The sequence below is a fragment of the Melospiza georgiana genome, chromosome 17 (genome assembly GCF_028018845.1).
Source record: "Melospiza georgiana isolate bMelGeo1 chromosome 17, bMelGeo1.pri, whole genome shotgun sequence".
Taxonomy (NCBI): Eukaryota; Metazoa; Chordata; class Aves; order Passeriformes; family Passerellidae; genus Melospiza; species Melospiza georgiana.
This window is the reverse complement of record NC_080446.1, coordinates 15,132,904-15,156,000: the sequence shown is the minus strand read 5'-3', so window position 1 is coordinate 15,156,000 and position 23,097 is coordinate 15,132,904. Positions and strand designations below refer to the sequence as shown.

The 23,097-nt window shown below is 44.1% G+C and overlaps 3 protein-coding genes across 7 annotated transcripts in view; 1 reads left to right on the top strand and 2 right to left on the bottom strand.

Annotated features, from left to right (window-relative positions):
* Window positions 1–1,532: 1,532 nt before the first annotated feature.
* Window positions 1,533–16,004, bottom strand: NFS1 (NFS1 cysteine desulfurase). Its single transcript, XM_058036557.1, has 13 exons — window positions 15,847–16,004; window positions 15,682–15,749; window positions 14,839–14,955; window positions 13,395–13,478; window positions 12,578–12,730; window positions 11,571–11,664; window positions 8,938–9,072; window positions 7,344–7,501; window positions 5,822–5,927; window positions 5,569–5,650; window positions 4,129–4,212; window positions 3,914–4,003; window positions 1,533–3,284 (listed from the first exon to the last, which is right to left on the bottom strand). The coding sequence occupies exons 1-13, from the start codon at window positions 15,959–15,961 to the stop codon at window positions 3,221–3,223; spliced, it is 1,350 nt and encodes a 449-aa protein (XP_057892540.1). The 5' UTR covers window positions 15,962–16,004; the 3' UTR covers window positions 1,533–3,220.
* On the top strand, window positions 15,995–18,547 carry ROMO1 (reactive oxygen species modulator 1). The gene is made up of 3 exons (XM_058036560.1): window positions 15,995–16,065; window positions 16,656–16,786; window positions 18,356–18,547. The coding sequence occupies exons 2-3, from the start codon at window positions 16,656–16,658 to the stop codon at window positions 18,462–18,464; spliced, it is 240 nt and encodes a 79-aa protein (XP_057892543.1). The 5' UTR covers window positions 15,995–16,065; the 3' UTR covers window positions 18,465–18,547.
* A 1,492-nt stretch (window positions 18,548–20,039) lies between these two features.
* The window catches only part of RBM39 (RNA binding motif protein 39), a 28,571-nt gene continuing 25,513 nt past the window's right edge, over window positions 20,040–23,097 (bottom strand). For all 5 annotated transcript variants that reach the window (XM_058036550.1, XM_058036551.1, XM_058036552.1 and 2 more), the window contains 2 exons: window positions 21,115–21,193; window positions 20,040–21,026 (listed from right to left, as the gene is read on the bottom strand). In XM_058036550.1, the coding sequence (XP_057892533.1) occupies window positions 20,926–21,026; window positions 21,115–21,193 (180 nt within the window). In that variant the 3' untranslated portion in view covers window positions 20,040–20,925. The remainder of the gene's footprint in view (window positions 21,027–21,114; window positions 21,194–23,097) is intronic.

Here is a 23,097-nt window from a genome sequence, read left to right as displayed (position 1 = left end):
TTGTTGGTGAGAATATGGTGACATTGCACCTCTCCTCATTGTCTCCTCTACCACTTGGAGAAGGAAGTTGACATCAGTGTATTCGACAAACCTCCTGGATTGCCTGTGCCCTGCTGGGTTCTCCCCCCAGCAGATGTCAGGGTGGTTGAATTCCCCCATGAAAACTAGCGCTTGTAAATATGAGACAATTCTTGTTTGTCTGTAATGACCCTCATTGACTCATCTTCCTTCTTAGGTGGCCTGCAGCAGAGCCCCTCTGTGATGTCACCTGTCCCTGCCCTCCATTTAATCCTGACTCCTAAACTCTCAGTCTGTTCCTCATTCATCCCCAGGTGGAGCTCCATGCACTTCTGCTGGTCATTGGCATAAAGAGCAACACTGCTTCTCTTCTCCCCTGCCTGTATCCTTCCATTCCAACCCTCCAGTCGCAAGAGTCATCCCAACACATTTCCTTGTCACTAATAAGATCACAGCCCTGCAGACACATGAATAGTTCTAACTGAAATGGTTCTCACTTTAGATACCTTTGTTTTTTTCACTGTGTGAAGGGCAGAGCCTTGAGGAGTAGGGGGATTGGCCCAGGACCCATCCTTTGGGGATTTTCTGAGTGCAGAAAATGGGAGAGTTCCCGGCTCCGAGAGGCCCCAGCACAGGGAGGTCACTGCAACCCAGGAGAGCCCCAAGGGTCTCACTCAGGGCCGCTGTTTACAAGGCCACAAGAGATGTGCTTTAGTCACAACAGTGTTTCATCCTGGCCCCACTTCAGGTCAGAAACTTTATTTGAAAGTGGGAGAATATTATGCCATTAAAAAAAAAAAAAAAAAAACAAAAAAAAACAAACAAAAACCCCCCCAAAACTAATGAACAAAGAAAAACCAACCAAAAAAATCCCAGGAACTCATTATACAGGACCAGTTCCTGAAGCAGTTTTTTTGATAAGCTCCAGAGGAACTGAACCTGAGGGTTGTTCAAGGCCAAGCCTAGTAAGCATTTTTCAGATCATGGTGCAGCCTGGGGAGGGATGCACCACCATTTATTGGCATCCAGCTGGTAAGAGTGGGACAGACTGAAGTTCCCATTCCCCAAAGGCTTTATCTGCATTCAGTGAGGTACAGCTAGATGTTCATCCTTAGCATTACTTCTTTCTGTAATGAGGGAAGTATCTCCACTATACATTTTTCCTCATCTTGTCCCATAAACATTTCAAATAAACATTTGTTACTAGTATGAATGAGTTTCCCTAACCGTTACATGCAGAATTTTTATTTTAAATCTTATCAAATAAGAAGTGGTCAGAATCTTCAAGATTTGAGGTTCCCTTTTGTCAAAATAACCACAATTTAAGTTGAGTTTAAAAAAAATTAGCTCAGAACAGGCATTGAGTTTGAGAAGAAGTGTCAACTCGATGATAGCAAACTTCTTACAATGTTCACAGAAAAGCTTACCCTTTTCTGTTGCCTAATGAAACCTGCAATACAGCAACTTATTGATTGTCCTGCATGGTTCACCCAAAAAGGCGGATCCAAAAAGACTGACAGTAGCCAAGTTTAATTCTTATGTGCAATTTTTTATCACTCTCAAAACACAAAGAACAATTCATAAACATGTATTTCTAACATGCTAGGAAAGATTGTTATCACATGCTTAATCCAGAAAATATGTGGGGCCCAAGGATGAAAAAGAGTACATACAACACCTCTAAAATGTATTTATGCATATGCTATTTTAAAAAATATTGTGATGAAATATAAGGTGCCAGCACTACAATATTAAAACTGCTAAAGCTCATAATTTTGAATAGAACGAACAAGGATTAGATTTGCATTACAAACAGATAAATCTGTCCTTAGTTACAAAAAATGCACAAGCTTCTGTAACACAGTCCATCTTGTGAGATTCAGCTTCAGGTTTTACACAACACGGTTGATCCTCGAGGTAGATTCCATCCAATACTGAAGGTGAACATGTTGTCTATGGGGTATACCAAATTCAGCAGCTCACACAGCATCCATCAATCAACACAACTAATTTGAGAGCTCTTTGTTTATGCACTGAAAAAAAGGCACTTTGCCATACACAGGGTTGGGTTTCTTATCTCATCAAACCCTCTTTAACAGATACTTCCCCCAGCATGTGCAGGGAATGGATTCCCATGTGAATCTCTAGTCAGACAGTACAGTCTGTGGGACAAAGAAAACTTCAGTGCCAGGTGTTCTTATCTTTCTTATGTCCAGTCAAAATATACTGGCTGAGCTGGGCAGACTCCTTGCAGCGACAGAAAACAAGGGCCCATAGGCAAACCAAGTAACAGCAAGGATCTCATGACAAGGGGAGGGGAAAAAAACCCAAAACCCAAGACTGCCTTAAGACATTGCACTGTATCTGCTCTCCCCACCACCTCTACCACTCATGCTCCCACCAAACTGGTGCTGCCACCAAAGCTGACATATTCTGCCTATCCCCTCCCCCAGTCATTCAAGTTTTCTAACCTCACTAAGAAAAAATTGCATGGAAGAAAACCAATGGAGGGGACAGCAAAGTGCATCATGATTGTATCATAAACTCTGGAACACAGAAGAACCTTTTGAATTAATGCACACACACACACAAAAGATGCACACACAAAGAAACCAAGGAAAATAGGCCAAAAATACTAAATTTCAGGGAAAAAATTGTTCTTAACTATACATAAAACTTATCTGTGAAGGCACATAGCCACACTGAGGCATTGCTTTCCTCTAGAGATCCAAGGGTCCTCCTATCTGAGAATTTCTTGCAGTACACGGCATTTGAGAGGCAAAACCCAGCTGATGTTGCAGGATACCTACCTCAAACAGAACAAATTTGCAACAGGTCTGTGGTGCAAACACGACAGTGACTTGGGATGAATCACACCAAGAAGCAACCTCTTGCCAGAATTCACTGGCCTAGGAGTAACACACTGATTTAATTTTCTCATTAGAAAATTAATTTCTGAATAAATTACATTTTAGCATAAATTTCTGTGTGTCAATAGAAGCACAGTATATGTTGGATTAGCCTGCCCTTCTCCATGTTAAAAACTAGTTTTATTTTTGGCTTCTTAGAGCTTGTGGTCTGTAAATGTAGTTCTCCAGTCAAACTGCAAGTGTCAGAAAACAGAAGTGCTGCATAATTTGCTCAAGACTGTGCAGAAAAATGTGTTTTAATCCATATCTAGTCCATGGATAGCAATGTTTTCTCAGTGCTGAGTCCATTTAATGCTTTTGAGGTCAATTCCATCCTGCACCATTTCCCAGAGAGGGCTGTAAAGAAAAGGAGAAAACTGAGGACTAGCTAAAATGCACAGGACATCATCAACAATAATTAAACAGATTTTTTCAATGACACAAGGAATTAGGAGATATCTATCTGCCTGTCTTGCCCTTCTGGAGGTCAGTGAGCTTCAGGTGATCAGCCCTCAACTATGTTCTCAACCAAAAATACAAGAGAGAGATGAGAGGGCAGATGCTCCACCTCATTTCCTGCTCCTACTTTCAGCATAAAGCACTGGTGTCTCTGAGACTGAGCCCTAGCATTTTTACTGTCCAGATTAGTCACCAGTCTTTCAGTTTCATCAGAATAAAACAATTTATCAATACATTAACTCAATAATACCATCTCTGGCTTAAAATCTCCTAGGTACTGCCCTATGTGCCTGCCCTACTCATATTCTTTCTCTGAATAGAAAAGGTTTGGTGTCACGTTTGTTTCCTTAGAAATTTGTCACTAATGTTAGAATCAGGCTCCTACCCACCTGGGGGACAAAGTTGCTGATATAGAGAAACACCAGCAGATTCTTGAAGCAAACAATTACTTGCAAGTAAATAAATCCAATTCTTCCCATGATTACCACACCTAAGAAGTCTTTGTGTTCAATGAGACAATATCTCACCTCATTTCCCTCAGCCTCTTCACGTGCTGTATGCACTTCTGCACTGTATAATCCACTTCTTCTTCTGTAGTGAAACGACCGATGCCAAACCTAAAGAAAAAGAAAATCTTAAGGAACTGAATAACAAGTACATGAAGAGGGTGGAACAATCTACCATTTATTTTTATCAGGAAAGAAAAATATTTGGAAGCATAAGGGCAGACCACACCACACACCTTATAGATGAGTGAGCCAAGTCTTCATCTGTTCCGATTGCCCGCAAAACATAGGAAGGCTCCAGAGAAGCTGATGTGCAAGCACTGGGAAAGGGTAGGCAGGGAAATGTCAGACTTTTGCTTAATCTCCTCCAACAAAGAACAGGTCACTTACCTCTTTACAACACAATCTATCTACTTCCCCAGCCTCCTAGAAACCACAAGTGAATACAAGCAAGTAAAGTGATATTTCTGCTACTGCAGAAAAAAAGAATACAAGAACCAGGCATTATTGAGAAATGAGAGTAATAAATTAGGAGTATAAGGAAAGGAGAGAGAATACAGGTAATACACAAGAATAAACACAATGCCACATAGAGGCAGCAGGAATGCAGATTAAGAGGTAGCTGATGTAGAGGCTGTGAAAAAAAGACAGAAACTATCTGGAGAAAGTAATACACTCAGAACATAAAAGGAAAAAAAAAAAAAGACTTCACAAGCTGCTGTTTGGCAGCAGAACAAATACATGAAAAACAGCACACAGAAGGATCCAGAGTGAGATGATTGCAGTTGTCAATAGAGAGAGCTTCCACTTTGCAGCAGTATACAGAACTGGTTACATGACTCAGTTGGCCGTGACTCCGTTTTTACAGGTAGCAACATGCAGTGCCAATTGGAGAGCTGTAAAAAGCTCCCCAGTGCACTAAGTAGAGACTCAAAAGAGATCTTCACATTACAGAAGTGTTTGGCTTCAGGGGCAGTCATGTGGAGACTTGCTCTTCCTCCTCATAGTGCCAACTAGTTTCTAATTAGGATATGTTGACCCCTTTGTTCTCAAAGGTGAGAGAAGGAGAGGAGGGGCATCTTTACACTCCATTCATTTCATCCTGAACATCAGGTTTGTCTGGGTAACTGAAATATTCCTCATCACTCCTGTAGTCAGGAGAGCTCCATAAAAGCACATGCAATTTTCTCTCTCAGTTTGGCATTTAACACAGGAACTATGAGCTGATTTAATTCAGATATGTGCCCAGCTTCACTAATCGCAGTAAAAATCTGCTGAAGGACAGAAGTTGTTCAAATCTTGGTGGCCTTTAGAATAAAAGTGTCACCAGTAGAAGTTAAGGTTACTCAAATAACCAGTTTGCAAGGCTAGTAGGTAGGAATTTCTGGGTTAATTTTGTGGTTTTGTGGGGGTCTTTCTGTTAGGATATTTTTTTGGTTGGTTTTTGTTTAGTTTTGTCTGTTGTTTTTTTCTTCCAGGATAAACAAATTTGACCTTCAGTTGAAATGTGTCCCTAAACACCACTGTAGAATGTAATCAATGCCAGGCTGACTCATTAACTGAATATGTGAATACAGGGCACAGAGGAAACTACTACTTAGCTTTTACCTTCATTAGCAGATGCTATTTTCTCTCAAAAATATACAACTGCTATCCTTTCCATACATTCCACATACCTTCCTGAAGACAGAGCCACATCTTTCAGAGCCATCAGAAGACTCTCCCCTTCCACATATGCAAAAGATAAATTGATGCATCCTACATACACATAAATGAAATAGAAAAAAGAATCCATCAACTGAAATCTCAGGCAAATTGTCCCCTGCAAGGCAGGATTTGCATCATGTGCTCAAGTGCATTATTCAGCCATGGCCATTAACACCAAGGAGCCAGACAGTACTAACAGGCTCAGAATTTTGCTTGAGTTACCTGGATAGCGATGCTTTTGATCTCCATTCATCACCACATCAGGAACTTCACTCATTATTTTTGTAACCAATCGTTCTGCCAATTGTGAGATTCGCTTATGGTCATACTAACAGAGAAAGCAGAAAAGACACAAATAATAAACAGTGTACAGTCAGACCTCACTCAAACTGCTCCATGTCACCAGCTGCAAGCGGAATTAAGTAACTGGGTTTGGCCAGACAAGGGAATGAACATAGCTGAAACTTAAACTGTTAAACTTTGCCTGCTCTGGACACTGTTTTAAAAGAGAATAACCCCTTGGCTTGTAGCTAGCTCAGTCTTCACAAATGTTTCAAACCACTCAGAAAGATCTACCTACACAAGCTGCCAAACTGACTTTCATAACAGCATTGAGTTCTTTGGGTTTAAAGACAAGTTACGCAGTGCAGAAGATGATGCATTTTGCACACAAGAAAGGGCTATTACGACAAGTGCCTCTTATTTCCCAGGAGCTCTCCAACCGTACCACAGAAAGACATGGACTTGCACATGACTATGAACTCAGCTTTTACCATAAGTAACCTGCATGACGAGACACATGCCCATGTGCAGTGTCTTGCTCTAGACTGAAAAATGAGGTCACTTATACCAAGAAAGCAGAAAGGTGTAGGATCAGCTTTGGCACACAGAACTGGCCACATGCACACATGCAATTCATGCTTGTTTACACTTGAAAAAGTTAAAAGAAAACCAGGCTAGCTCCAACACCAGTTGGTTTTAAAATGCCGTAATTCTGCCAGGCAAAGAAGAGAATCCAGATTGGGGGTTTGTGCAGAATTCAGACTCTGCAGGCTCCCTAGCCTCAACTTCCATAACCACACAGCTCAGAAGGTGGAATTCTGCTTATCTCCTGGAAAGAAGCCTGATCCTTGGGTGCAGGTATCTGGCCTATGCATCCCATTGTCACTGTTAGTATTTTTACTTTCCAGCTGTAAGGAAGACATTGGTGCTCACAAACCAATGTAGCACCATACAGAGGCTCAGACACCAGACCTAGCAAGTAAACTTTACTGTCCAAGCTAGGAAAAAAAAGAAAATAAATTCTTAACTGCAAAGCTGCAGTAAACTTTAAATTATATTTAATAGGTGCAATACATATAATAACAGACTGGGAAGTCTTATTTTTTCAATATACATTACATAAACATGACAGTCATTTCAAAGATGTTGCTAATACACATGTGCATAATGGAGAAGTAAATACAAGCACATAAATCCATATTTCATTAAAACTGTCAATTGTAGCCTTGTTGTAGAAAACTACGACTCTTCAAGAAACTCAAGAAAAAAAAGAAACTTTAGAAAGAACTTACAATCACCCAAAAACATCCCTTAAATTCTCAAAACATTCACTTAATGCTAAAATATGAGAATCAAATTTAATTCAGTTACATGGCTGCAAAAAGACCTAAGGAATCCATAACTTAAATGGTGCTTTTACACTATTTTCTGGAACCCAGGAAAAGTATCTTGCTGCACATACCTCCATCTCCTGCTGTGCCACTTCACATGCTGCCCCCAGTCCCACTGCTAGAGGTGTGGGCACAGTCCCAGACCGCAGTCCTCTCTCCTGGCCTCCCCCACTCTGCAGGGGCTCTAGCCTGACACGTGGTCGACGGCGAACATAGAGAGCACCAACCCCTTGGAAGCAAGGAAAGCTGTTTTACCATATGCCCAGAGTTCTGAAATTATGAACAGGGACTCCAAGCTTTGGTAACATTTCTTATTTCCACAGCAAACACACACGTGAACACTTTAACGGGAGAAAAATAAAGTGAACAAGTTCAGTATTATTTTCTAGGAAATGGTGTTTATCCCCAATAACCATGTTGAGGCTTGCAGAGCTTCAGCCATGGGAGCTCAGCTTCTTCCACTCTGCTTCAGTCACCCAAGGACTCAGTGCTTCTCCTCCTTCCCACAATTCCTGTACACAGCTGAAGTTCAGCCCTTTGCACTAAAGTTTTTATGGGCAGTGTTCTCTTACTGACTTCCAAATTCTTTCCCTCGATTACTGGACCAGCACCAGTCCCAGGAGTCCTCTCCCTTTCTTCTCATTAGGAAGACTCATTAGTGGCAACAATTTTCAGCGAGTGGATTAGATAAGCCAGTTTTGCTAGTCAGTCACTTTAGTGCTCTACTCTCCTCACCTTGAAACCAAATTTTCATGTCTTTGAGTGCCCTGGTACACTTAATAAGTGACTGTCACCACAAGAAGGACAGTTGCAACTTCTCAGCATAACAAATGGTGAAAATTTATGTCTATCACTTGTCCAAAATTACTAGTTGAAAACTTAGTCCTTGTCCAGAGATAATGTCTTCAGCTCTCAGCAGAACTCAGAAAAAAAAAACCCTTGTTGAAAAATAAGAATTTTGGGTTTTGTTTCTGAATAGGATAACAAAAGTTATAATATTATATATATAACGTTATATATAATATAATGTTATAAGTTAAAATGCTGTATGTATAGCATACAGCAAACCTGATTTCTGGCTCTCTAACACCCACTGTCACAAGCCAAATAGACCTTGACAATAATAATAGCTGGATTTTTAGTAGTTGTCAGTCAACCAGAAAATGTATAGCTGGATATTAAACCCCATTCTGCAAAGAAAATACACAAATGGAGTTGTTGGAATGGAGCCACTGGAAGTAGATAACAATCAAAAATCATCTATCAGTTACCTTTTGGTCTCCTTGTTTCAAATCACACTCTGGTCTAAACTTCGCTCTATAACCAAGTGATTTCATTTCAATAATTTCAGCATTAGTTCTGCTTCACACCAAGCAGATGACTCCTGAAAAACCCACTGCTGCTATGCTGCCACCATCATACAACACTCTTTCTTCTTTCAGTGAAGCCACCTCAACCCATCTAGCATTGAAGATCTACCTACTGCAGCTCTACGCTGGCAGCAGTGCCTGAGCTACTCTGCAGTCTGTCCAACACCATTCAGAACAGCTTTCTACAGCTCAAGTAACTGACACTGTGACAAATGGGTTTGACTTCACACCTTGTGTTGTTACCTTAAGGTAGGTATGGAAACAACAATTCCCTATAAAGCACTTCAGTGAGTACCTTTGGGCCCATAAATTTTATGGCCACTGATGCTCATTAGGTCAATTTTCATGTTGTTGACGTCCATAGGAATTTTACCAATCGCTTGTGCAGCATCCGTGTGGAAGAAAACGTTACGTGCACGGCAGATCTCACCTGTAATAAAAACACCAAACCAAAACCAGATTACCTTAACTAATTGCTATGATCCCAAAGATTCCAGCACTGGATCTAAAGCATGACTGAATCTAAACCAAGAGGAAGTTATTGAGCTATCTGAGGTGACAAAGGCAGAAATGGGGCTGAAGTGGCTAAAGCTGTGCAGGGGCTACTGTAGTTTGATGCCTTGGCACAGGTTTAGGCAGGTAAGACTACAGTGAATTTCTCCAGCTGAGAAGTTAAAAGTCTTCTACTGTTAAGAACTGAGACTATTTCCAAACCCACACCTAACAAGCTTAAGAACAAATGGTTACATGAAATATCAAAGTCTCCACACAGAAATGACTCCACAGTTGGAAAATATTGGTTTTTCTTGCTTCTTTTGCTTTTCAACGCCCAGTACAAGCCAGCCTTCCTTTCAAGTTTCTATTTGCCATATATTTTTATGTCATTCTCTCTATTTTCCAAGTTTTCCAGCATTCAGCTTCAAAAATATTCTCAGAATTGTCACACACACACTTATTACTACCACATGAAGTCAGCTGAGCTGGTCACCAGGCTAAAATATATGAAGAAATAATGTATTGTTCATGGGCAGAAAACATAAGTATTATTTATTTGTGTCATAAAAAAAATCACAATACATCTTCCACAGGATCTGCACAGCTGCATCTGAGACCTCTCCTCTGCACAAGAGGTTCAACATGGCACTTCACAGGATAAGTAACCCCCGCTGTGGTCCAGCAAGGTCAGGCCACAGGCCACACATCACACAGTAGCAGGGCTTCAGGTTCCCTCTGCAAGGCCTCAGGCCTGGCCTGTTGGACCTGTTCAAGGTGTTAGAACATACCATGGGAACTACAGCTGGCACCAGCTGTCTCTGGCATTTAAACATGGGACCATAGTAAGGACCTTGGCAATATAAGCACAGGAGGAAAAAAAGAATCCCTGGGGCTATAAGCAACTCACTGATGCTCAAATGCTTGTCAACAAAGAAACAAAACCAACCTTGAAAAACTTTGGCAAAAATAATGCTTTGAGCTTAAAGAAGAAAGAAATAAATGCAGCAGCTAAGGAAGAAAACCAGATACATGAGATGCCTGCCACAGCCTAAGAAAACAATACCCTACGGAATATGTACTCCAGAGCAGTCCAAATATTGTCCAAAAACTCAAACATCTTATGAAAGGCTATCTTGAATATGAAGGTGTGCTGGGTTTGGCTGGGGTAGAGCTAACTTCCTCCACAATGGCTAGTATAGGTCTGTGTTTTGGATTTGTGCTGAACACAGGGGTAATAACAAATGTTTCTGATATTGCTTGACCAGGGCTTGCACAGAGCCAAGGCCTCTTCTGCCCCTCATATGGCCATACTGGCAAGGGGGCTGTGGGTATGTGGGAGGCTGGGAGGAGACACACCCAGGACAGGCGACCCAAACTTACCAAAGAGACATTTCAGACCGTATGACATATGCCATACACTTTCAGTACAGAAAACTGGGAGGAAGAAGGTGGAAGGGGGAGACATTTGGAGTGATGGTGTTTGTCTTCCCAAGTCACCACTACGATGGGGCCCTGCTCTCCTGGAGGTGGATGAACACCTGCCTGTCCATGGAAAGCAGTATGGAATTCTAATTTCCAGATTAAACTGTCTTTATCTCAATCCCTGCATTTTCTAGCTTTTACCATTCCAACTGTCTCCCCAGTCCTGCTGGTAGGGGAGTGACCGAGTGGCTGCAAGGTGCTAGGTTGCCAGCTCGGGTGAAACTAGGTCAGAAAGGGTATCTGTATATGTTTTGCTACTGTCACAGTAAACTATCAACAAATCACCTGGGATCCAGGGATCTGGAGGATCATCAGGGAGGCACATGCTCACCCTGCTTGCTCCAACAACCGTGGTTCTCCAGGGTCCCCCTTCATCTGCTCTGAGGTCCCTGTCACTCCACCTGCCAGCTCAGAGCCTGGCTCACCCTCTCCCTGCCTCCTGTTCCAGAAGCATAGCTCTTCAGTGGGCTTTTGGCCTACAAAGCAATTGTTCATGACTCTATACGGCAATACTGGGGGAAGGATTGTCCAAGTGTGGTGCTCACTATCCTCTCCCACTCCAAATCCTGCACAATTCTCCTCTTAAACACTACAAGCACTCAATAAATCATTATAGTATATAAGCTCAATTTTGGCCAGTTATTCTGTACAATTTTTTAATCCATCGAACAATCCAATGAATTGCAGCTGATCCATCCAGAGCAATGATTGCTGCAATGCTCACCATAAAGGTAGTGCATTTCATTCCCATTTCCCTTCGAAATCAATTTTTATTTGGGACAGTAGTATTATTTATTTATAGTACATTTTTTATTTTAAAATATGTTATTATTTTTTCCTTAGCTATATTACACCTAATGTTTTGCATCAGTACCATTTGGAGATGAAAACATTATCTAAAATGAAGCAGAAGCAATCTTAGTTGGCATCTAGAAGCCACAGTGTACTTACCAATATCATGAATAGGTTGCTTTACTCCTATTTCATTATTTACAGTCATTACAGAAACCAAACTTGTATCGGGCTGGAATGCAGCCTCCAGCTCCTGGCGAAAGATTCAGAAGGACAAAAGTTGTGACTAACAGAGAAGCAGGATTCCTGTGCACATCTTCAATTTACCAGTAACTCAACCACCAGTCCCTCATTTGCAACAAACACCTAGGGTTCTGACAAACAGCTCTGGGGAGAACACTAACCCACGTGAACATCGAATGCCTGTTGGAAGAGGACTGAATCAACTGTGTCTCTGCATGTCCTAACCCTTCAATGCACCTGGCACCCCACTTGATTAAATCAAATCTCAACAGGCTTTGCTATATCCCATATATGTCTCTGAACTATTTTCTTTAATGAATTAACCACCCACAGTACAGCTTAAGCCTCTTCCAGCCAAGGTGAGGCTGGCTGTAAAGGAACTGCTCTTTAAACAGTCACATCACATCTGCAGCAACATGCTCAGAAAACACCACTCATTACTGTGCCCACAGGCTGATCCTTTGGTCCCATCACAAACCACTGCTCTCCGTGGCAGGTGAGGGACTGGGAATAAAACTGTTGCTGCCCTGTGCTAAAGGACGTCAACGATGAACTAAAAACATACAACTTCTACATTTTAGGGCTGCAGCCAGTACACACAGAAGGGCTGGCTCATGGACAGCCATAGGAAGTACTGTAATCACTGAAACAGTGCCTCAAGTACTGGGCTCCTTATAGGGTACTCAACAGCTCCACCTGCACAGTAGCAGCTGAAGGGTGGGACAGAAGGTGGATGTTCTGGTTGGGAAAAAGTGTACAATGTTAGAACAGAAAATCCTTTTCCAGGTCTGACAGATTTAGCTATGATTTTCATACTACTTCGTGATATTTATTATCCTTTTAGAGGACACAAGGTTTTGAGCATCAATTTGAAGCAAAAACCTCTTCTTTTTTTTAGTTTCTTTCTGTCAGTAACAACTTACCTTCAGATCTATGAGCCCATTTTTTTTAACAGGTAGATATGTGATGTGAAAACCTTCTGTTTCCAGGGAACGACAAGAATCCAACACACACTTGTGCTCTGTTTGCGTAGTAATGATATGCTTTTTTCTGGATTTATAGAACCTTGCAACACCCTGTCAGGCACAGTCCATGAAAAAGAAATTGGCCACTGAAGAAAGCAGGCATTACACAGTATGATCGGAAATAAGAAATTACTACTTAGATATAGTTCATTTGGATCTTTCTTGTTTGACCCAAGTCATGAATCTAAAAGGTACTGACAGATAATCCACACTACATATCTCCATCAGCACCTGCTTTTCAATGCATCTTACTTCTCAAAACTCTGTGAAAATCTTTATTGCTGTTAAGCTGTAGAAGCCATTAACCAAAGCATTTTTTTGAAAACTTTTGCAATGGAGTCATAAACACTGAGAAGTCTGAACAACCACATACTACATACAAAACCTAGTCTTCATAAGAAAAAGGTTTCTAATCTGCATGTCCACTATATTTCACAATAAAGATTTTAATTACATAAGCAGAAGGAATGTATTTAGTGCATGCGAGACAAACATCAAATATTTTACATTGCCCTCAAAATCATGTCCCAGGCATCAAAACATTCATCCATGTATTTCCTCCACATATGTAAGAGAGTATCACAAAAAGTAAATCCAGAAATGCAAATATGTTATACTCCAACATATTATTAACATTTAAATTGTTGAGAGATGCATACAGTTCCTAAATACAAAATTTTAACATAATAAATGAGAATCAGTATAAACTTTTTACCTTAATTGCCATATTATTGGACTCTGTTGCACCACTGGTAAATATAATTTCCCGTGAATCAGCTCCTATTAAATCTGCAACTTGCTGTTTAAAAAGAAATACAAATTTAACTTGTTAAGAAAACATAGAATAAATTCACTACAGTAAAATACATGTGAAATGTTTTCAAGAATACTCCCTTGAGCTTCAAAGGATTACAGCTGGTACCTAACAAAGTTATGCTAAAAATAGTCTAAATATCTGAATTATAAAATACACAAGGAATCCACAGTCATTAGAAGTGATATTAAGCATTAACCTGTTATAACACAGATAAAAGCTTAAGTAGACAAAACCCCACTACATATTACTTAAAAAAAAATGAAAAACATCCTTCCCTAAGATTAGAAGAATGATAAGATATGGAGTTAGTCCAATGACTGCAGCAACGTGCTTGTGACTCCAGGAAACCAATAATACTGTGGCACTTTTACTTACAGTATTGGTTTCTGCCATTTCAGTTGCTCTAGTATCACTGTTGGAGCAAGTGCTGACTTCTACACCTGGGACGGGAGAACCCTGGGAGCCCAGACAGATTGGGGAACAAGAGGCTGGAGAGCAGCAGCACAGAAATCTGAGACCTGGAAGTTTGGGCTGAGGGCAAGTGCAACAGGAGCCAGCAGTGCCCTGGCAGCCCTAAGGGTCAGCCTGTCCTAGGGGACATCAGGCCCAGCACTGCCAACCGAGTAAGGGGGAGACTGTCCTGTCCTGTCCTGCTCTGCTCTGGGGAGGCTGCACCTCAAGTCCTGGGGGCACTTTGGGGCAAATCTATATAAGGATATGAAGTTATCAGAGAACATCCAGAGGAGGGCCATGAAATGGTTAAGGGCCCAGAGCACAGTCTGTAAAACAAACAGCTGAGGTCACTTGGTTCTTTCAGTCTGAAGAAAAGGAAACTGAAGTCAGACCTCACTGGGGGCTGCAGCTTCCTCATGAGGGGCATCAGAGAGGCAGCTCTCTGCTCTCAGTGACCAATGACAGGGCTTGAGGAAACAGATAGAGCTGTGTCGAGGAGGTGTAGGTAGGACAGTAGGAAAAAAGTTTTTTACCCAGAGGGTGGTCAGGCACTGGAACAAGCTCACCAGGGAAGTGGTTACAGCCTGAAGCCTACCACAGTTCAAAGAGTGTTTGGAGAATGCTCTCAGGTGGTGGGATTGTTGGGGCATCCTGTGCAGGGCCAGGGTTGGACTTCATGATGCTTGTGGTTCCCTTCCCACTTGAAGTATTCTATGAGTCTATCTTTTCCTACAATAAGTCTACTAAAGTACAGCTAAGCAAAGAGGAAGCTGCTAAATCCAGCCCACAGAGAACAGGGGTTTTTTTCTTCCTTTTTTTGTTAGGTTCTTCTGACCCTGATTTTCCTCAACAGCAGGAAAACCAACGCAAACAACAACCAACAACTCACCCGCCTCGCTTTCTCCATGGCAGCCTCACTCTCCCAGCCATAGGCGTGGGTCCTGGAGTGGGGGTTGCCATAGTAGGCTGTCAGGTATGGGAGCATACTGTCCAGGACTCTGGGATCCTGTGGAACACAAACCACCCAGCCTTAGAAAAGGAAAAGGGAAACTATATCTGTTCTCTCTGGACAGACCCCCTTGCCACAGTATCAGCAGCACTTCTGTGGCAGTGTCTTGCTTTAGCTTAGACCTGACCTTAAAAACTTGAGGCTATTACATGTTACGTGTAACACAAGTATTCAGCAGTTATGCTCTGTGCACATAACCCTGATCTGCACCGAAGGTCAAAGAAGAACAACATCATTTGAGAAAACAGAATCACAGACCAGTATGGGCTGGAAAAGACTTTAAAGCTTGTCTTGTTCCACGCCCCTGCCACGGGCAGGGACACACTTTCCACTAGGTCCGGTTGCTCCAAGCCCCATCCAACCTGGCCTTTCTTCTGAGCAGAAAAAAACCAAAGTCTTAAAATGTTAAGAAAAATGTCAGATCAGTATTTTGGCTGAATTCACTTCCTGCTGCTCTCAACTGTCTCCACTGCGCGGCTCGGCCACGCTCCGGCCCTGCGGCACGGGGGCTGCCCATCCCGGGGGCTGCCCCGGCGTAGCTACAGCCCTACCGGGGGATGCCCGCACTGCCCTGTGGTGACAGGAACAGCCTGTGTCGCTACAGGTGGCGCCGAACGCCGCCTCTGTCCCCCACGGCAGCTCGAGACACACGCGACCGCTCGGGCAAGAGAACCGGGAGTGTGGGGGCCCTGCTCCGTTTCCCGTGCTCTGTACGGCCCTTACCAGCGGGGTGGTGGCCTGGACATCCATGTAAAGCGGCCGAGGAGCACCGCCGCCATCGATGGTTAGCCCTGAGGGGAGAAGAGGGGGAAAGCTGCTGTCAGGGGCCGGCAGGAGCGGGGGAGCTGTTCCTTCCCAGACAGGGGCTCTGCCCGACCGCGGCCTTACCCGATCCTGATCCGGATCTCGGTCTCGGTCCTGGTCCCGGTCCCGGTCCCCCCGCTCGGAACCGCCGGGGGGCTCGTTCGCCCCTCAGGGCCGCCAAGCGCCGCCACAGCAGCATAGTGCGCGACGGCCAGAGCGGGGCGTGCCCCCCTCTTCCTGTACGTCACGGCGCGCGCCGGAAGCGAGGCCCAGACAGGCGGAGGCGCGGTGCGGCCTAGCGAGGTACGGGCGGGGCTGGGACCCGGGAACGGGAACGGGAACCGGGGTGGGGGCAGGGGGGCGGGGCGCTAGTGAGGTGAAGCGCGCGCTGAGGACCCCGGTTCGCCTCCGAGAGCTCTTGCGCCTCGCAACGGCGATGGCCGCCGTTCCCGGGGAGTCCACGGCCTCCGCGGCCTGAATATCTGCACTAAGTCTTCGGCCTGGCCTCGATCTCCCTAAGGGAGGGTTCACTGCCCGCTCCTCTGCCTCCGAGACCAAGCGGCAGCCGGGAAGGTCGGGCCAGCAGTGGAGGCTCGCTCAGGTGCCGCGTGTGCTGCTCTCTAGGGACTGAGAACACACAGGGTGAGGCCCCGAAAGAGCCTCGGTAGCCACAACGGCGCTCGCAGGAGCTTGTTGAGGCGAAACGACGCCATCGTTCCCTCCTCCTTCCTATCTGACACGCAAGGAAACAAGCCTGGGAGCCAGCACAACCTCCTGCGCTGCACGCACGAGAAGCTCTGAGCTGCACAGCCTGGCCTGCCAGCCCAGTTTGGTTATAGAAGTCTGTTAGACAAAGCAGTAAATCGATGTGGGTATTGTCCTTTCTTTTTTAGATGCCTGTGACCGTGGGCCCATATGGGCAGTCGCAGCCCAGCTGTTTCGACAGAATAAAGATGGGTTTCATGATGGGCTTTGCAGTGGGCATGGCTGCAGGAGCGCTGTTTGGCACATTTTCCTGCCTCAGGTATGCCAAGGAAATGGCTTCCACAGACAAGTGGTGACAGGGAAATAGCCAGAGAGAAATGGTCATGCTGTGGGGTTGGGAAGGGATTGGGTCTGGTCCTGTGCTGGTCCCATGAATGGAACTTTGTCTGTGAGTCCCAGCTACTGCAGTAAGCCCCTGGCCTACAAAATGTGAGTGTGGTGCTGGCAGGGCCTCACCCCTGGGTGCCCTGTATGCCGGGAGGTCACAGCTTCACAGACCTTTTCTTGCCTCTTGTAAGGAAGGTTCAGTGGGAAGCTGAGGCTGTGGAGGATCACCTCCAGGAGGAACCAGATGAATTGTCAATGCAGATACATGTGCAGCCCTCTCCTGGCTTCCTGAAGTGCTGTGTAAGCTCTCAGTGTCTGCATCATGGTCCCTTTGTGTGTCCCATGCCCTGCACAGAGGCAGTTACCAAACTGACCCTGAGTCTGAATGGCAGGAGTGTGGGTACACCCATGGCTCACATTGGCACAGTCCCACTGTGCAGTGGAGAGTGACAATATTCCACCTTCCCCTGCGACTCAGCATGATGACATGAAAACAAGCTGTGTTTGTTGCTCTGTGTTTGCTCTGGCACTGTTGACTGGTGTTGCACATCATCTGTGACAAAGAATCACTGAAGTCAGCTCTTTCATACTTTGCAGAACTCTGATGGTTTTTACCTGTGATTAAACACGGGAGATGATTTGGTAGTGGGGTGAAGGAGGAAGAGGTACAGATCTTAATCCAATGGGAGTTTGAAGTTTTCTAATCTCTCTCAGTGCCCAGAGGATAAGCAGCATGATGCTGGCAGAAGATACATATTAACAGCATTTAGAAGAATCAGTGAGAGTGGTTCTGTTGTACTTGAATGACACAGCTGCAGTGCTTGTGCTATTCTATTTTTGAGAGAAAATCTCATGTTTTAAGAATGAAGTGCATGAAATTCCTTAGACTCTAAAGTCACTGGACTGTTTAAAAGCCAAATATTACAAGAGCTTCTTGCGACAGAACAATTCTTTTTGTTTTAGTCTGACCTCAGGTAAGTGAAAAATGGAGAACAGAAACTTTTTGAAGTTTCTAGGCCTTTCAGGTGTCCCATATTAAAAACACAGAGTCAGTAGTAAATAAAAATTTAAGTTGATGTTAAAATTTTAAGGTGATATTAAAAAGATTGCCACTGCAGCTAGAGAGGATGGCAGTACAACAGCTCAGACAACTCTTTGTACTCTGGCAAGTGAAATACTTGGCCAGCATTTTTTTTCCCATATTAAGGGTATTTGGGAGACCAGGATGCAAAGCTGTGCCTGCTAAGGGTGTGGCAGGAAGGTTCCACTGCAGGAAAAATACACATAGGCCATGTGAGGTGGGGCCACCCAAGAGCCCCGGCAGTAGCACAGGGCACTGCACCCAGTCTCTGGGGGGGCAGCTGTACAATTGCACAGATTTAGACTGAAGAAGTGTTCAATTTGCAACCATGAGCTGATTGTCTCAGATGTTTTCTGCTGCATATCTGTGACCTGTCAGGTTTCAGCTTTTATATAATCCCTGTGATTTTCTTTATCTCAGGATTGGCATGAGAGGACGAGAGCTGATGGGTGGAGTTGGCAAAACGATGATGCAAAGCGGTGGGACGTTTGGGACGTTCATGGCCATTGGTATGGGAATACGCTGCTAATCTGGAGTTTGGGATTTATCCCAGAGTGCCCCCACCCAGCCATTCCTCCACTGTACAATAATAAAATCTTTAGATACCTGGAAGTGAGAGCTCTCAATGAAACAGCACAGTCCTACCCTCTGTGCTCTGCTGATTGTAAGCACACCTTTTACAAAACTTCCACTTTCTTCCCATCTCTTTCTCCCAAAACAATGAGAATTAATAATCATTTTTACTACATTGAAGTTCCTGTTTTACAGATAGAAGTACACCACACAAGTTTCCCCCTTTGGCACTTGGGCAGCTCACATTGCTGATGTGGATGTGGAGCTGCTTTGTCCCTTCTTGCAGTCCTCGGTCTAGGAAAGTTAGATGGTGGGTACTTCAGATTAATTATAAAATTTCTGTCCTCTTGCAAAAATAGGTGGGTTGAAGCTGGTCACATTTCTGAATTGACAGTGTCATGGGGCAGGTGCCCTCAACAGTGTAAGGGACCCCAGGATCCAGGCAGCTCCCGCAAGAGCTGTGCTCCCAGAAACAAAGCCTTTTCTTTTATTCTGGTTTAGCAGGCCTACAAGGTGGTCAGGACTTCCCTAGGAGAGCATGGGAATCCCTCCTCATCCTCCCCACCCCCAGAAGCACTGCCTACAGCTGACCTAGGAAAGGTGTTGGGTGTTGTAGTCTTCCACTACTTGCCTTTTGAAATAAGGCCTCTTTCTGCTCCTCCTTTAGTTCTGTGTAAGGAAGACATGTGAGCAATAGCACTACCTCAACTGGCACCTGTACAGCCTGGACCTGGTACAAGTGCCTTTTCCCCAGTTTTTAAGGCAGAAACACAAACTCATGACTCAAACCCTGTTCTCAGATAAAGCACACCTAGACAGCCAGTTTTACTTCTTCAGCTGTGTTACTATTCCCAGAATCCTGCTGTATCCCCAGCCCCTCTTCACTTCTACCTTTTGCTTGCTCCAAGTTCTTTGATTAAGGACAGGCCCTTGCCACACTGCAGCTCAAGGACAGCTACAGCCCTAGAGTCTGCAGAGCAGATCCTCTCCCCGCAATACTACCTGCGGGGTAGTAGAACACCTGTAGCACTGCTGCCTGCCCCACCTTCACCCACTGCCAAGGAATGTTTTCTTTTCTCCCTACTCTCCACCTTGGTCTTTTCTTAGTGGTTAAAAAGGCCAGGGAGGTGGGACAGGGATAGAAAGAGCAAAGCACAGGGGCAGCTTCCCTCTAGAAACCAGACTGAAAGCAAACATAACTGACTCGTCCAGCCCCAGGACTCTCAACCGTTTGTGAAGGATGGGAGTGGAGGTGGGCAGGAGGGCTTTGTCTCTGGACTAAACTTTAAGCATGCCTGAGGAGGACAGGAGTTGTGTCCAGATCCTCAGCAACCACGGTCACACTGCACAGAGGGCTGGGAACAGCTCCTGCATGTACTCTGAGCACATGACATCCCAGGGCGTACCTGCATACTGTGTAGTCGTATCTCAGACACTGGGCACTGCACAGCATCTATCACTCACCTCCAGGCCTAAGCACACAACTGCCTAAATCACATTGGGAGAGCAGAGAAATAAAACTTCATGAAGGCCTTTTTAAGAGAATTTTATTTGAGTGGTTCTTACAAAGATTGTTGCAATATGAAAGTCTTTGATAGAAATATCAAGCTGTCTTGTCAAACACACTGAAGTAACCCAAAAATATATTTCAGAGCTCACAGAGCTTAAAAAGAGCAAAGATTATATGCAACCAGAACAAAACACTTTTCTGTATTTCCTACCCATTTTCAGACTTGGCTGAAATCCTCCAGCTCTGCCCCACTGCACTCATCTGGAAATGCAGAGATGTTTTGTTTGGAAACTTAGACACACCTCACAGTATTTACAAAGAAACTTTGTTACAGATACAATAATCAAAAGTTACCATCAAGAAGTAAAACCCTTCAATCCTCCTATTCTTACCAATTATTCGGCACAAAGCAAGCTGAGTAGCTGTCTGCAGTCAGCATTCAGTAGCTTTTTGGATTTTCCATTTATACAAAAACACTAAATATGTCCCTTCATCCAGTCTCTCTCTGATACTACCCTTGAGCAGATCACCCACATTTAGTGAAATGTAAAATGTCTTTGCTGCATTAAAAGAAAGGCTCATGAAACATTAAAAATGTCATTATGTCCCATCTGCCTTTTACAGAGTACTTGTTATCTATGAGCTACTTCTCAGTTCCTACAGATCACCTTTGTCAATGTACAAGAATTACAAGGCAGAACAAGAAGTCAACAGCTTTGTATACAGTGGAAATGCTAGTTAGGGAGAATGAACACACTGCATTTCTGCTTACTTCATTTTATTTTTAAAGATAGCAGGAAGTGTACACAAAATGACATTAAATCCTTTCCTTTAGTTTTATCTAAATAAAAGATAACTCAATCTTCCTCCAAAAAATACCTATGTACAAAACTGACTAAATTAATCTTCATCGTCGAACAGGAACCAGCAGTTGGGTTGCAGTCATAGAGTCTGGGAAAAGGCTGTGGTATGTTGGAAGAGGTACATACGCTGCTGTAATCATTTTACCTAATCACAAGAGGAAAAAAAGTAAACATCAGTGTTTGTCACTTCTGTAATGGATGACTAAATGTAGGCGTGTACATGGAACACTCACCTGCAAACCACCTCCCATGCAAAGCATTGACAGCCGCGATGGCAGCAGCGATGGAGGGACATTTCACATACACATTGCCCTGCAAGACAGAATAGTGCAGCCCATGAGAAGTCAGAGATATGCTTGCCCAATGCTGTTCCTCAGCCACCCCTGGACCTGGCTGGGACAGACCAACACCTGCTCCACCAGGCATCCGCTGGGATTAATCCGTAATACAGAATGAGCACAAGAGAAGGGGACGGTGGTACTGGCAGGCACTACTCCACTGTGGCAGTTACTGCAACCTTCAATTTTTCTAAATAGGATTTTGCAAGATAGCTCAAACATGCATTTGACCAGTAATCACTGAGCAATGAATGGCTGATCTGCTCCTGAGAGCCTTTTAGAGAAAGGATCTAAAGGCTCCTAATCATTAAAACCGTGTGAAAGAAAACAGCACAAGGGGTCTGACTACCCCCAAGGCAGCCCAGCTGCCAAGGTCTGTAAGCCACAAACCTCAACTACATATGCTCCACTCAACATGCAAGCTCACAGCCTGTATTCCACAAGAACCAAGCACTCCCCGTTCCCCCACACAGGAGCAACACTTCAAGGGAGACAGATTCCCTAAAAATTCTCCTCCATAAACATCAGCATGCCTGTCTACTTGAGCAAGAACTGAGGCAAAGGGAAAATCCCATCCCCGCAGGGCAGGAAGAGCTTGAGATTGTTCCCAACGCACATGACAGACTGATCTTTGAACTTCACCAGAGACATCTGGAGTTTGCCATCTGCAGATCAAGCACTGTGCCTCCCTAATCCAGAGAACCGCAACAGTCACACCCAACAACTCCAACAGACAGAGAGATGCCCACAGTAATGTGTGGCATTTTTCTGGTTGCCTGCTTAAAAACAGACCATCAGTAATACCCAAAGAAGATCGATTCTAGCTGAAACAGATTTTTCAGGAAAACAGTACATTAAAAAATAGATTCCAGCCTTTCCTTAGCAGCTTTAGTCAGCCGGTATTAACTCTTCCCACTGCAATCTAACTCATTCCTTTCTCATGGGGCGAAACTGAGCTTAGGGGCTGGTGTTTAAGGCACTAAGGAATCAACACATAGAGCTCTGCTCTCAGCCTCCCACTGCAAAGGCACCTAGACTGCTTAAATGCCCAGATGAGGCGCAGGAACACAAAGCTGTGGCTTTCCTTAACAGCAGGTAGAACAGACAGATGTGGTACATGAGCCATACACTCAGCTGGGACTGCAACTGTTTAATCCTCAACAAATCACATGCTCATAAGCCAACCCCTGACAGCCCTCAGCACAGAAGTCTGGGACAGAGCCCTAAAGGTGCCCAGAATCTAAGCCTGGAAAACAGAATTGCACAATGGAAACTATCAGTGGGTATTTTATAGCTGTGTCACTGCTGTGCTACTATGACAAAACAGATTTCATTTTTTATGAAACATTAACTCATTACTTATTATGTTGCAGTTGCTTTTTTTAAATCTACCTGCTAACATGAAACAGAATTTTGCAGCTCCATGGGCTTAGAATCTATGTGAGGTATCCTGAGGGCTAGTGTAGTTTTGGGGGTGGTGGTTTTCTGGGGGGTTGTGCAGTGATTTTTTTGCGTGTTTAGTTGTTGAGAGGGTTTTTTGGACGTGGGAAGTGTTATGGGTTGTTGGCTATTTTGGAATTTTTTTTTTTCTGTCAAAGAACACTTCATTTTCTCTAAGTAACAAACACATTATGGGGAAGGTTTCTTCCTCTCATCAGTCCAATGGTCCAAGACCACAGGCGTAATCTTGAAGATTACAAGATGCTAGGTAAGGCAGCACACTATTTTATGTGCTAGACTGCGGCTCCTATCTAACCTCTGTGTAACCCACAAGAAACGGTTTTAGGTGATATTGGGGCAGCTGCACAAGACAGCAATGGTTGAGTGCAGGGCAGACCAATCCCACCAAAGCACACCAGCAGGAACATGAGTTTCAGC

Coding starts and splice junctions, on each gene's coding strand:
- ROMO1 (XM_058036560.1), top strand. CDS start 16,656: ATGCCTGTGACCGTGGGCCCATATGGGCAGTCGCAGCCCAGCTGTTTC. Junction 16,787..18,355: donor GGCACATTTTCCTGCCTCAG/GTATGCCAAGGA, acceptor TCTTTATCTCAG/GATTGGCATGAGAGGACGAG.
- NFS1 (XM_058036557.1), bottom strand. CDS start 15,961: ATGCTGCTGTGGCGGCGCTTGGCGGCCCTGAGGGGCGAACGAGCCCCC. Junction 13,479..14,838: donor CCATGGAGAAAGCGAGGCGG/GTGAGTTGTTGG, acceptor CTTTTTAAACAG/CAAGTTGCAGATTTAATAGG. Junction 9,073..11,570: donor GCAACCTATTCATGATATTG/GTAAGTACACTG, acceptor TTTTTATTACAG/GTGAGATCTGCCGTGCACGT.